At 47.7% G+C, this 13,820-nt stretch overlaps 1 protein-coding gene and 1 long non-coding RNA gene across 22 annotated transcripts in view; one reads left to right on the plus strand and one right to left on the minus strand.

The window, feature by feature from the left end:
• The first annotated feature begins 7 nt into the window (after positions 1–7).
• Positions 8–10,628, plus strand: LOC140660811 (uncharacterized). Of its 13 annotated transcripts, none has more exons than XR_012045493.1 (7): positions 21–63; positions 2,102–2,380; positions 2,920–3,412; positions 3,552–3,713; positions 6,738–6,912; positions 7,471–7,764; positions 7,874–7,994. It is a non-coding gene; the product is annotated as an uncharacterized lncRNA (long non-coding RNA). The 13 variants fall into 13 exon arrangements; XR_012045497.1 differs by adding an exon at positions 10,489–10,628 and having other exon boundaries at positions 27–2,380; positions 7,874–8,008; XR_012045499.1 differs by adding an exon at positions 10,489–10,627 and having other exon boundaries at positions 27–2,380.
• Positions 7,090–13,820, minus strand: part of NF1 (neurofibromin 1) — a 106,793-nt gene continuing 100,062 nt past the window's right edge. For 3 of the 9 annotated variants that reach the window (XM_072882031.1, XM_072882035.1, XM_072882030.1), the window contains one exon: positions 7,090–12,078. In XM_072882031.1, coding sequence (XP_072738132.1) covers positions 11,936–12,078 — 143 coding nt within the window. In that variant the 3' untranslated portion in view covers positions 7,090–11,935. The remainder of the gene's footprint in view (positions 12,079–13,820) is intronic. The other 6 variants (XR_012045489.1, XR_012045490.1, XR_012045487.1 and 3 more) reach the window with 6 other exon arrangements.

A 13,820-nucleotide genomic window follows, 5' to 3' on the forward strand; every position in this document is an offset into this window, starting at 1 on the left:
GCCTGCGCACTCCCGTGCGTCTCCCGCGGCCGTACCTGAGGGGAGCGGCTCGGCCGCGTCGGGGTTTGTGTTCGTTCTTGTTGCCGGGGCGCAGGGCGGGAGCTCGGCCCGCCGCCGCCTCCATCCCTCCCTTCTTCCCTCCCTTCTTCCCTCCCTTCCTCGCGGGGATTCGGCCCAGAGGGGTCCCCTCTGCCCCGGCGCGGAGGGAGAGGTGCCGCCGAGGCCCAGTCAGCCCTGGTCGCGGCGGCGGCGGCTGGGCCGGCTCCTGTGGCGTCCCTCATCCCCGGGCGGGGAGCAGCCCGGCGCCTCGCCAGGCGACAGGCTGGGCCTCTGCCAGCAGCCCGGGAGCTGCTGTAATAGAGGGTTTCCCACTTGCTGGCGTGGCGCAGCCCCGCGGGGTCCCCCTCCAGCCCGGCGGCGTGGCGAGCGCTTCCTGCCCTCTCACAGCCGCCCGGCCTGTCTGGTCGCGGCGCTTTGCCCCGAGGCTCCTGCGAGGTGGCGAGCTGCCTCCTCTCTTACTGGCAGGACCTGCTGTGTCTTCTGCTTCGGCCAGTCCTCGGGTATCTGATTCACCTCTTCAAAGGGCTAGGAATGGCTCTTCGCTCCTTTTTCCTCTCATAAAGGCTGCATCTGAGCACCCTCATCCACTCCAACCGCTCAGCCCTGTTCTCTGCTGGCTCGTCATCAGGCTCATCGCAGCCCCGGAGCCAAAGCTCTTGATTGTCTCCTAACACAGCCAGACACTGCTAGCTTCCACCGTGCTCTTCAAACGAGTAAACAGAGGTGGATCTGTGCTTTATACAAAGTTATAGACAAATGCCGCCAGTGCTTAGCTGGTGACGAAATGCTAGACAGTAAGCAAACGTATTAGCCAGCAGCTGCAGCAATGTGGGGTTGGAGCTGCTGTCTGCCAAGGCTGAGCCAGAATGAGGAACGAAAATCTGTGTTCGGGCAGGGTTACTGCTTAGCTGCAGTAGCACAAAGTTGGAATTAATGGAGACTTTTGTTTACATTTTACTGTTAAATACTTGCGATGTTTCCCCCCTGAGAGCTTTTTGCATCCTTAAAGAAAATTTGGTGTTTAAATGATTTCAGTGTCCCAAGGAATCTCTGAGGCTTTGGGGGGCATATGCAGGAGAAAAGCGTGGCTTGTCGTTGCTGGTGCTGGAGCGCTCTTTGGGGCGTAGGGGCTTGTTTGACAGTAGCTTTGAGGGTGGCTCTGGGCGAGTCACTTGGAGGAGACTGTGGGAAAGAGTTGTAGTTATTCTAAGGAGCTTGGGAGTTTGCACAGCAGACTGGTATGAAAGAGGAGAAGGATATGGGGTGTGGCTGGAGCAATCTGAGAAGCAGCCATGTCTTGGGAAACGTTCTGCGCTGACCTTTATGGGGGATCATTGTTATTTTCTGTGTTAATGACACTGTTAACATCCAGGAGGGGAGGAGTTTGGCCTCCACGCTGAGTCTGTATGGGAAAAGCAGTTTGGGAGTGGTGTATCCTCTCTCCAAATAATCCAGCACGGTTGCGTGGAAAGGCACAGTCACAGGAGTCAGCTTTTTCTGGATGCTTCTCCTTCCTATGCAGCCTGGCACGGTATTCGCTTCTGCTGCACATCAGAGGGCACCTGCTGCGTCTGGGCACTGGGGTGGCCCCTGGGACGCTGCTGTACCTGCGCTTTTTCAGGATTTGGTTCTGCGTTGTGTGCAACGGAGAGGAAACTGTTCTTGGTTTGTCACTGGAGCTGTCTTTGTGGTAACACAGATGGCTCTGGATTTCCCAACAGAACAACTTAGGCTCCTTTTCTATCTTTTGGAAACTTGGAGGCAAAGTCAGAGGGAAGAAATAGGCCAGGGAGAGATGGCTCATGCAGGCGTGCTTTGGGGCAAGAAGAGGTAGCAGGGAACAGCAGAGCAAGGAGAAGTGAGACTATAAACCAGAATAATTCCTGGTGGTAACCAGTGGGAGCTGCAGGAGTGTAGAGCAGCATCAGTCTCCTTACAGCCTCCGCACCTGTGAAAGCCCTATCTTGCTTTTCATCCACAATAGATTACTCCAAAATTAGCCTCCTTCCTTTCTCCAGTAACCAAGTCTTTCATTCTGCAGAGCCTTTTCCATTCCTATGAGCTTGCCTGGCTGTAAACAGCATGCTCTACGCTATGTCACGATGCAGGAAATCTTCTGTTGTAAACACCTTAACAGCGGGACACCAGGGTGGTTTTATTGGCCTGACTAACCAGGCTGGCTGGAGTTAAATCTGCTCAGTTGTTTATTTACACATGTATGCAGCAAGCAGTTCGTACATTAGAGAGTGTAAATGAGTAACCTGGAAAAATCACAGAATCGTGTTTGAGCAGTATTGTCCTTCCTAAATTACTAGTTTGTGTAAGTATTTTTCTGTGAAAAGTTCCTGATTTGCCTCAATCTTTTTGTTTAGAGCAGTGAGAAATTAATAATAAATATCTGCTTAAAGACTACAAAGTACGCCACACATGAAGCGGAAAAAATACAACATGCTAAGACTTTGCCCTTTTAATGTCTCTAATCTGAAGCTCTCAGAAGTTTGTCTGTTAAGAATTCCACCAACTGACGGCTATCCTTGACTGTTACAGTTGGGCAATTCAGGCGTTTATGATGCCTGGTCGTAAGATGTTGAGAGATTTGTCCGAGGTCACAAAGCCTGTCTCAGACACAGACGGTGACTATAAACACTTCAAGCTCTTGGGACAAAACCGGTGTCTTGCTCTGTGTGCAGTGCGTAGCTGAGCTCTTATAGCAGTCAAAGTCCATAAGCTTTACTATTGTGAAAAGAAGAATATATTCTATCGAGTAATAATGGAATTAAACTGATGTCAGATAAAACAAACACTGCTAACAGAACAATTAACTGCTTCCGTGTCTGACAAGTCGCATTATTCTTACAGAAGCAGTTCATGTCTCTGAATTTTTCATGAGTGGGAAACAGTTTTCTATCCTGCTAGTTCAATTTTCACGATGATTTAAAAAGCAAACAAATGTTCCCAGCAAGAAAAATTTGCACCATACAAAGTAAAAGGATTACTGAAAAGGAGAAAAGAACAGGTAAGGTATGTCAGCATCCTCGAGGCCAATTTATTCTTGCCTTTTTTTATCTGTGCCTTTGCTGCAAATTACAGGTATACCCATTAACATCTCAAACAGAACCGGAAAATGAAGGCCCACAGAGGTGTACTGGCTGAATTGCTTTGCAGGGTCTTTGATCCAGTCCTCAGAGTGCTACAGCCGGTTCCTTGCGCTCGGCACGAGCCTGGCTTCGTCCGTCTGTTAACTGCTCTCTTCTGTTGCTTTTGTCAGCAGCAAGGGGTGTGTGCCAAGCACGACAGTGCTGCTAGTGTCCCGCTCCGCAGCCACGGCAGAGCCCTCCTCTCCCAACAGCAGGTAGAGAGCTGCCGTGGGCGAGAGGCTGGGCTGCTTCCGAGAGCTGTGCCTGCCTCTGTGCAGGACTTGCTCAGAGCAGCGCAGCTGCATTTGCCCTGCAGCTGATGGAGGGAGTAGCAGTAATTTTTCCCTCTTTCAGGAACTGCATGAGACCAGGAGTTAAAAACAAGGATGGGCCTGGCTGGAGGGAGAGCAGAGGAGAATCAGCCCTGCAGGACAAGATCCAGTGCAGCCTTCGGAAAGACAGAGTACACAGAGCTGGTGATGGCCTCTTCTCCCCTTTCCGTGTGCATCTCTTGACGTGAGTAATTCAACGTACAGCAGGATTCAGCAACACAGAGGCAGCCTTTGCTCTTTGATCCCTACTGCATGGAGACTTAGATGCCAAGTGTTTTGGGCAAATGCAGAAGTTCCTTCCCTTGTTTTGTTGTGCTGCCTCAGCCACCCCAGTGGCCTCACTTGTGTTTGTATCATGGGGCCTTTAAGCCTTTGTATGTTTTGCGTTGCTCTGAACCAGCCTCTTCTTTGGCTCAGAGCCACTGTTTCTGCACTGTCTCTGGCCCGTGTTCAGTCATGCCTGTTCATAGACAGTTGGGTGGGTCTCTCTCACGCTACGCAGAACTTTTCATTGCACCCTCTTTGCATGTGCTACCACTGGGAGGAAAGCTGAAAGCCTCCTCTTCTACTTGCCTGATACTGCACTACATGTGCTCCAGACCTCTCAGCAATGAGAACGGCTGTCTCGCGGTGAGCTCCAGGAGGGGCAGGGGGCAGTTAGTAAAGGGAAAGGGAATCACCAAGAAAGGGGAAAAAAACCCCAATGGCTGATACTGCAAGGAGCTGGGGAGCACAGCCAGCACGTGGAGGAACTTCATAGAAAGCAAATTAGGGCAAAGGGAATGGAGCCCAGAAGAGGTGAGGCAGAGGCACCCACTGCCCCCCCCGCCTGGCATCTTGTATCTTAAACATCAGTAGGCTCAGGAAGCAGTTGGTAACCTAGGGCTTGGAAAACTCACTCCCAGTCAGGCCTGTCCCTGATCCACCTCTTCTGGACCCAGCCATTTCCTTTACCTGTGTCTTCACAGGCCGTGGAGGAGGTCTGGATGACCAGGTCTTCTTCGGTTTACGCAACGTGTCCTACTGAGCACCCGGATCTCCTGGGCAGATGTCATTCTCTAAGTACGCTAACTGGGGGTAGAAGCAGCGGAACAGATATTTCTAGTTTTTCTGAAGAACAGTATGCTATGAGAAAAAAAATTAAAATACAATTTAATAGTTCAGTGGGATTTTTCTTTAACATACAGTTAGCTAGTCATCGCTATTTATAGCACTATAATTTGAATATCCCTAAAGATGCAGTCATTGGACTTTTTTTCATTACTGCTTTGAAGAACAAACCCATACTTGTTTTAACAAGTCACATCACAGGAGATATTCTACACTCTCCACCCACACAACCCTGGGATTTATTTTCATTTGAGAGCTTGTTAAACATAGCAGCAGTCAACTGAAGAAACCAATGTTCCGAGACACAAAGGATTCACACCTATAAAGCAAGAACTTTAGTAGTGGGAAAGGACTAGCATTGCTCTGAAATGGAACGGTCAGTAGTACTCTTCAACGCTACAAGAAGTTGGCTTTAGTTTTTAGTTCTGTGACACTGAGGGACTAGCCACATTATATTTATGTTCATGTGTTCTCTGTCCACCTTTCCTATCCAGATGGGCCTAAGGGGAGGGTAGAAAAATAAAAAGCATTTGACAATTGCAGAAGTGACAAACTTGCAGTAGAATTCAATCCTATGGCAGGATGTAAGGGACCACATTTCACCCTATCTCGTGCATGTGGGTGTTTGTGTAGCTGTAGCAGCCGTTAACCCATGACAGCATTTGGTCACCGTCACAGGTGGCTCCAAGCCATTCTGGGGTCAGCCCGCTGCAGGGAAGAACAGGACACGCTTCTCTCACCCCACCCTCGCAGCAGCTCGCTGCCACGGACAGGGCAGCAATTTCCCTTAGGATCTGATACAGTTTAAGGCAGCTGCTCGCAGTTGTGAAGCAGCCTGGGATGAGGCTAATCCTAGCAGTGATGTTGACATTCAGAGGTACCAAATTCATCTGGCCCAGGTGGCCAAGAAGGCCAACAGCATCCTGGCTTGTATCAGAAATAGCGTGGCCAGCAGGACTAGGGCAGTGATCGTCCCCCTGTACTCAGCACTGGTGAGGCCACACCTCGAATATTGCATTGTTTCGGGCCCCTCACTACAGGAGAGACACTGAGGGGCTGGAGCGTGTCCAGAGAAGGGCAACGGAGCTGGGGAAGGGTCTGGAGCACAAGGCTGATGGGGAGCGGCTGAGGGACCTGGGGTTGTTCAGCCTGGAGAAAAGGAGGCTGAGGGGAGACCTCATCGCTCTCTACAACTGCCTGACAGGAGGGTGTAGAGAGGTGGGGGTCAGTTGCTTCTCCCAAGTAACTAGCAATAGGACAAGAGGAAAGGGCCTCAGGTTGCGTCAGGAGAGGTTTAGACTTGGTATTAGGAAGAATTTATTTACTGAAGGGGTGGTGAAGCACTGGAAGAGGCTGCCCAGAGAGGTGGTGGAGTCACCATCCCTGGAGTTTAAAAAAACGTGTAGGTTTGGCACTTCAGGACATGGTTTAGTAGGCAGGGAGGTGTTGGGTTGATGGTTGGACTCGATGATCCTAGAGGTGTTTTCCAACCTTAATCGTTCTATGATTCTATCCCAAGATTCATGCCACGGTTTCCCCTCAGGTCAGCATCCCACCACCTTGGGAAAAGGCTTTTAGTTTTAATGTTTGTACATGTTTCTTTGCAGTTTTTTGGTGTGCTTAAGAAAGCCTCCTATTAAGGGAATTACAAGTTTAGTGTGAAACTTCTGGGATATATAAAATATGAATATTGTGAAGACTTGTTATTCCAAGTCAGAGGTATTTGGAAATATTTATGCCAGTCAGAGAGACAGCTTAATAATTAGGAATTAGCCACTCACATTATGGGTCAGTCATGTTGCCCATGAATAACAACTTCCTTTCTCTTCCTCCTTGTACAGTTTTGCAGTACTTAACTCTAGAACAGAACTTATACCCCCGCATCAAGAAAGTTCTGAATTTTTACTTTGCCTATTTTTTTCCTTTGTAAAATATTTTAGCAGCATCAGCTGGGCAGGGATTCTGAAGCTGTTTCCTAAGACAGAACTGCTTTTGCTCCAAGGGTGCAATTTTTTCCCTAAATATAGTTTTTCCAACTGCATAAAGACATAACTAAAATAAAGTTCTTTCTCCTTTCCTTCCCTCACTGTGGCTACAGTGTATTTTGTGATCTCCAGGAGCACGGAAGCTCAGCTGTCCAAAAGAGGAACTTCAGAAAGGTTTTTAGCAGCAGTGGTTCAGTACGTGTTGTTCAGGAAACACCTCCCGTATGGCTCCCCACTCCAGTCAGTGCTGCTATTTCTGGTTTAGGATTAAGGAACATTTCCTCTAAGGTAAAGAAAATTGCTCCTGAAATTTAACAATTTGGAAACTGCGGCCCTTCCATTCATGCAGCCCCTACTGGCAGCGGGAGCACTGCCCTGAGTCACCTGGCCCATACGCCCGCCTGTCTGTATTTTCAACTCAGCAGGCCTAATGGTACGTTTAGTATGCAGGAACAGTAAGATGTCTCAGAAGAAGTCAATGCAGTCACGCTTTAATGTGTTTTTACATCCTTTTACGATTCACAAAGCCAGAATATAAGTACTTATACATTTTTAATAGGAAAGTAATATATTCCCCTAAAAGAAAAATAGATTTGATTAATCATTTGTCATAAAAGTTGCCTGACAGTTGAAACTTCAAGCTTCTAAGCTAGAAAAGCTCAAATAGACAAATTATACTGACATGTTCTTTAAAGACCAAGCAGCTGTTTTATTAAAATATTAAATTTACATTTTAAAAAGAAATATTCTGATTTATTATTCAATTATGATAATCTTATTGAAATGACATGAAATTCATGACAATGGGCTTTATTCTGTCCAAATTCTGTCCTCCGTTATCCACAGGCCATCAGTTCTGCCATTATTTAGAACCGTGCAAGATCACACACAGAGAAGCACCATTCTGGAAAGACAAATCCGAGCCACTGGATTTCAACTTGATTCTAATTTTCCCCAGAGAAAGTGGGTTTTCAGGTCTGGGACTAGGGCTGGATCCAGCGCCTGCTGCAGTGAGGCCCCTGGGTCAGACCCGAAGGACCCATCCACATCTCACTGTCACAGGAAACAGAAAAAGGATTTCAGAATACACCACCGTCGTCCCACAGCACAAGTGAATGACCTTCAAACCACGTGAAGCAGGTTGAATTTACATTTTACTTCAAAAAAAAGAGGGAAAGTACATACATGAGGGGGAAATGGGGTGAATAACAGTTATCTGAAACCAGGTTTCTACCATTTTTACCTACAGTTACCAACTGCGTTTGAATCAGCAGGGCTCTTGCCAGCTGTCGCACGCTTGCTTACAATATGAACAGGATTGTGGATCAAGGAAACGGTTTCCAAGTTGAGGCCCAAATGGAAATAGTAAGGTATCATACACAGTGTAAGTTTATAGTACACAGCTTTTTTTTTTAAATGACGTAACGCAACAGCAGGAAGGAGTAGTAGTAGTAGTTAACAGTTACTAACACTAGAATAATCAAATTTGTATGTTATACATATACAGCAACTAACTGCTTTACAAAAAAAGCAAAATAATACAATATATTGTCACATGTATTTACAGTGTAGTAAATATACTTTTCTGTCAAATTTTACACAAAAACTATTTACAGGTGAATATACTGCATTAAAAAAAAATGGTGGGACCAACACTAAAAGTGATGTTCTGTGGTAAGTTTGTTGCATAACAATAAGAAGACGTGCGTCATTACGTTTGAAAAAAAATTAACCTTAGAATGAAACAGAAAAAGCCCTAAAACCTACAACCCAGTTAGGAATGGAGCACTGGAACGCTCCCAGGTGCTCAGTCCACAATACTTATTTGAAATGTTTCCTGTTCTTGGAAACCTCATGCACATTAAAGCAGAAACATTGGCATAATTAACAGGTAGGTTATGCACTATTCAAATACTACTGAATTATCTTTAAGTCAGGGAAAATACAAACACAAACAAAATGGTAATCATCTTTACAGTACTTCACTGTAGTTAGTGCGTAATGGATAATGTGTTCTAAAACAGGGGTGTCAAACATACAGTCCCCATGACGTAGTTATATGGTCCACATGTTAAAAGCAGATTTTTCTGCATCTAAGTTTTCATTTCAAAGTACGCAGACTCCACAGCTGCAGCAGCCCATGCAGCAGTGACTGCCCAGTGGTCTGCAGGCTGCCTGGAACAGCAGCTCAAGGGTCGGAACTCTTAGACCTGTCTCGCGCTCGTTAGATCAGGTTTCAAGCCCACATCATCACCAGCGACTACCTGCGGATCACTACAAGCACAGATGGAGTAACGGGATGAGGAGGGAATGGAAGCAGGCTGGGCTGGGACCCGAGAGCGGTGCTCACAGGAACAAAACGGAGCAGGATGGAGAACGTTCCAAACAGGAGAGGGAACAAGTAAGGAAGGATGTGAGAAAGAAAACAAAGAGGCAAAATAACAGCAATGGCTGTTGGAGGGAGCAGGCTAAGTGATGAATGTGACAGTAAGGCACTGAACAACTAATTACTAACAGAATTTTAATCATTAAAGAAAGGCCATGTCTTCACCCTGGAGCTAAGCACAAGCTTCCCAACTGCTGGTACTAGGAGGTGACTTTCCTGTGTATCGGGGCACGTGTGATCCTGAATTAAGCCTTGGCCAGCGACTGTCCTTACACCCAAATTCAGCCCCCGTTACCCAACACGTTTGACACCCCTGCTCTAAGAAAGTTCAGGTCCTTTCACTGAACCGTTCCGTGAAAACATTACATCACTCCCTCTCCTTCCAGGAAACAGAATAAATTAAATTTTGTTGACTTACTTTATGAAGATATCAGGTTTTTTCAGCTGGGACTGAGAGCCTGGAGTAGTTCTAGTTCTCACATGAAAGGTAATTTTAATCACTGTCCATCTGGATTTCACACTGTATGTATTTCAAAGAATGCATTAATTCTAATTTAGGGACACTTCTCTAGATATAGGCAATGCAAATATTGAAAGAGTTGCTCTCAAACACACCCAGTCAAAACAAGACCGATGTGGTAGTTCATCTGGAATTACTATTTGTTTAAAGAAAATCTGCTCGTAGCAGAAACAACTGAAAGCTGCATTTTTCTAACAGCAAATTACCTTTACAAGAGATTCTTTTTTCTCCTACCTACAAATCTTCAGGCTTCTACAATTCATTGTCTTCAGCAAAGCGGAAAGGGCTGGAAGTAGCTTGCTTCAGTAGCGCCAGGTGCCAGCTGGCGGTGATGCTGAAGGTGGCTCTTGGCAATGCGATGTAGGAGAGGAGAGCGGTTTATTGATCAGTGACTCCCAAAGTTTTACACGCCTCGCGGCCCAGGACGTGGCGCGAGTCACTGCCCTATCCCTACGTTCGGTTCCAGCCTCACAATCCCTTTCACAGTTCTGCATCAGTTCAGAAACCACATTTTACTGCAGCTCCTACACGGCCAAGGATAAAGAAATTTGGTTAATTGCACGAGTCTTCGTATTTTCCAACGCATCTACTTCAAGACTGCTAATTCTAAGTTTTCATCTTGTTTTGGCAAACTATTTGCATATTAAGTTTGTGTTCATAGTTTTTCCAGGACTGTAAACAAATTAAAGAAATTAAATTGTTATTTTATGACTCAATACAATAAAGGTATTTTTATTTACATAAATGTTACATTGTTACTGTGTGGATACATGTGAATTATGTGCTATATCAATAGAATCTGAACACTTAATTGTACCATTCTCTAATAATTTAGCTGTGGAGTTTGATTTACTGAAAGCCACTAACAAAATTGCACTAGAGGATTTTATTTTATATAGTGGATATACTTTTTTCCTTTAAAGCCACTTATAGATCGTTAATTTCTAACACACAACAGGGATCTGAAACTGGGAAGTCTGACTGTTCTTCAGCAGGAGATCTGCTCGGCCCTCCAGTGAGCACCCGGACGAGCACCCTTCTGTCAGGACTTCTGCTCGCCTCCGAGATCGACCGCTCTGCAGGGCCGCGGCCCGTGCAGGCAGCATCCGCGGCACCCGGCGCTGCACCTCTACACGTCATCACATAGCAGCATGTTCTCGCAGTCGTCCATCGCTGGTACGCGACTGCAGCTGACAAGTCTTTCACAGTGACGGCAACTTCAGTTTTGCGTAACCCCCGGGTACGAGCCCTTGCCAGCTAAAACCCCTCGGAAGTTCTGCAAGACAGGTGTGACTGCAGATGTCTGTCGGGACACCAGGAATTGCACTGCAAACATTCACACGTAACCTGGACTTGACACAGTGTCAGTTATTTTTAAATTCATGTACCTTAAGCAAACAGTGCTGTTTTTAGATCGCTGCTTGGGCAGCACAAAAGCAGCTTTGCCAAACACCATCTCCCAGAGCTGGAAGCTGATCTGTTAAATTTTCCCCTCCATACCCCACTGGTTATTCTGCCAGGAATTTCTCGAAGGTGGGTGCTGTTGGGAAGGGCAAAACTAAAGTATATGCTAAATGGAAGAAAGAAGCAATAACTTTGCACCACTGCTACAATGACAGCACACTAGTCAGTTCTCGGTGATTTCCCTTCCACTATGCGACCTTTCTTAGTGCAGGTAACGTACAGCAAAAAAAAAAATTTGCTTTGGAAAAAAGCCAGTTTGTCCAGTCTGGTCCATATACAGTCCAAGTATGTGAAGCTATGGTCTGGGGAATGAGAGAGACTCATGCAGCCTCTGTCCTCTCAAATTTATTGCTAATTACTAGAAATTTAATCTAATCCACCACTTCTGCTCAAGCTCATTGTCCTGCGGCTATCGTAAGTTTCTTCTAAGCATGGTAAAAAAAAGTCCACAGCTAAAAATCTTACAGGTCTGAATTAAAACCAGGATTACAGTAAATTCCCCCGGCTCATAAAGCCACCACCTCGAGAAGTGTGCAAACAGGATCAAGGATTAGCACTTTCCTTTAGAGAAGAAACAAACAAGGCAGACACAGAAGCAAGGTAGGACCGTCTGCGGGAAATGGCTTTCGTGTTTGGACAAGAAGCGGTTCTGCAGTGTTAAAGAACTCCACACCTCCTTCGGCTACAAAGTCCGTCAGGATCTATGTGAGCGGTTCTGAAACACTGGCTCAAACCAAGACCGGAAGAAAAGAAATGAAGGCATTAAAATTCAGGCAATGTTTCGAGAGTTGATCATCTGGCAACACGGCTGACAGGATGGGAACGTTAAAAGTTAAGTGCAGCATCGCAACTGGCGGGGGGCCCTCCGCGAGAGTCCCGCGTGTGTCAGTCAGTTTCCGAAAAGAAAAAAAAAACAAAAAAACCCAACTAAAAAGAAACAGTCACACAATCTTTTTGATGCTGTGACGTTTGAAACTGCCGGCACTTCGCTGCTTTTGCACTTGGCTCGCGGAGCCGTGGCGCATCCTCCCGCTGTTGGCGTGGCCGGCGGTGGGCGAGAGCTCCACGTTCTCCTTGTCGATCCCTGCGGAAAGACAAGGACGGGGCCGGGTCAGCCGCGCCGCCCGCCGCCCGCCAGGGGGCGCCCGCCGGCAGCGCCGGGCCCGAGCGCGGCCCCGGCACCCCCGGCCCCGCGGCGGGAGCGGGCGGAGGGGCGGGGCGGAGCGGAGGGGCCGGGCCGGGCCGGGCGGAGGGGCCGGGCCGGGCGGAGGGGCCGGGCCGCGGGGCCGGGCGAGGCGCAGGGGACCCGCCCGCGCTGGTGGGAAGAGCCTGGCGGAGGAGGGGGCACGCCGCCGACCAAACACCCCCGAATTCTGCCATGCTGGCAAGGGGCCCTTCGTTCGAAACGGCGTTTGGCAACACAAACCAGCAGCAGTGCCGCCTGCCTGGGAAAGCGCTGCGGAACCTGGTCATGACGTATTTTAAAAAAGAATAAAATACTGTTTGTGTAGTACTACTACTATTCTGATTTGTGTAGCATTAATATTATTATTTGTGTACTATTAATACTCTTCGCTTAACCCCGTAGGCAGGTAAGCACCACACAGCCACTCGCTCATTCCCCTCCACCCCAGTGGGACACGGGGAGAGGAAAGGAAGAGTAAAAGCAAGAAAACCTGGGTGTCCTGATTAAAATGAAATAGAAAGTCCAGTTAAGTGAGGGATTTGTGGAAGAAGACAGACAGCAAAACAACACAAGTGATGCAAAGGCAATTGCTCAGCACCCCGTGGGTAGCGCAGTGCCCAGCCAGGCCCCAGGCGGACGACGGCCAGCTCCCCACGCCCCTCTCTCCCCCTTTTCTCGCCGAGCGTCACGCTCTCTGGCACGCAGTAACTCTTGGGTGAGCTGGGGTCACCTGCCCGGCGGGGTCCCCTCCAGCCCACTGCCCACCCCCGGCCATTCACGGGGTCTGAGTGCGGATCAGAGCAGGCCCTGCCCGGCGCAGACCCTGCTCAGCACCGGTTGGTCACAGTCTAAAACACGGCCCCCGGCCAGCTGCTACGAAGAAAACCAACTCTACCCCCGCCAGGCCCAGAACACTATTTTAGCCAGAAGTAACACAATCTTACTGTCGATGGCGTCTCACAAATGACAAGCCTGATACAGCTATTTCACTGCAGTACGGTAGCATGAAACCTAATTTTTCCAGGATCAGATGTGTGACCCCGTGTTCAGCGAGCGCCTGGACTTCGACCAGATAGAACACCTCCACAGGCTGAAGCGCGATGCCTGCTCACGCAGACCTACGCACTCACCCACACACAGCTTACCACACTTTAACTTGACTCGTTCAAATAATCTTTTTCTCCCCCTCCCCCCAAGTTGCAGAATGAATTTGCCATTAGTTTAATCTGTTTCCAACGATAAAAGACAAAACACTTTGGCCTATGGGCGCTGGCTGATCCGTTTCAGTCTACGCTACTTTCCTACAACACCATGAAAAGAGATGGGGTATGAACTGTTCACTGAGTTCACCTCCTCAGCTCTTAAAACAGAAATAGGAATTGTACTTAATATGGGCAATAGCGTACATAAATGTCCACACGGCAGATGAAGGGTTCCCCTACGTCCTCGAAGCATTCATACCAGCATCCGTACCCACTGAAAACACTGAAGTCTTCTGGGCCACGAGCCCTTTCTGGCTCTAGTTTTGAGAGGACTGAGCAAATGAAGGAGTTTGACCCAAGTCTCTTCTGCCTTTTGCATTCTCTAGGAGGAAGAATCGACAGACTGTCAAATCTGTGGGCTTCTTCCAGCCAAAAATC

Source organism: Ciconia boyciana, chromosome 17 (genome assembly GCF_034638445.1).
Source record: "Ciconia boyciana chromosome 17, ASM3463844v1, whole genome shotgun sequence".
In the NCBI taxonomy this organism is placed as follows: domain Eukaryota; kingdom Metazoa; phylum Chordata; class Aves; order Ciconiiformes; family Ciconiidae; genus Ciconia; species Ciconia boyciana.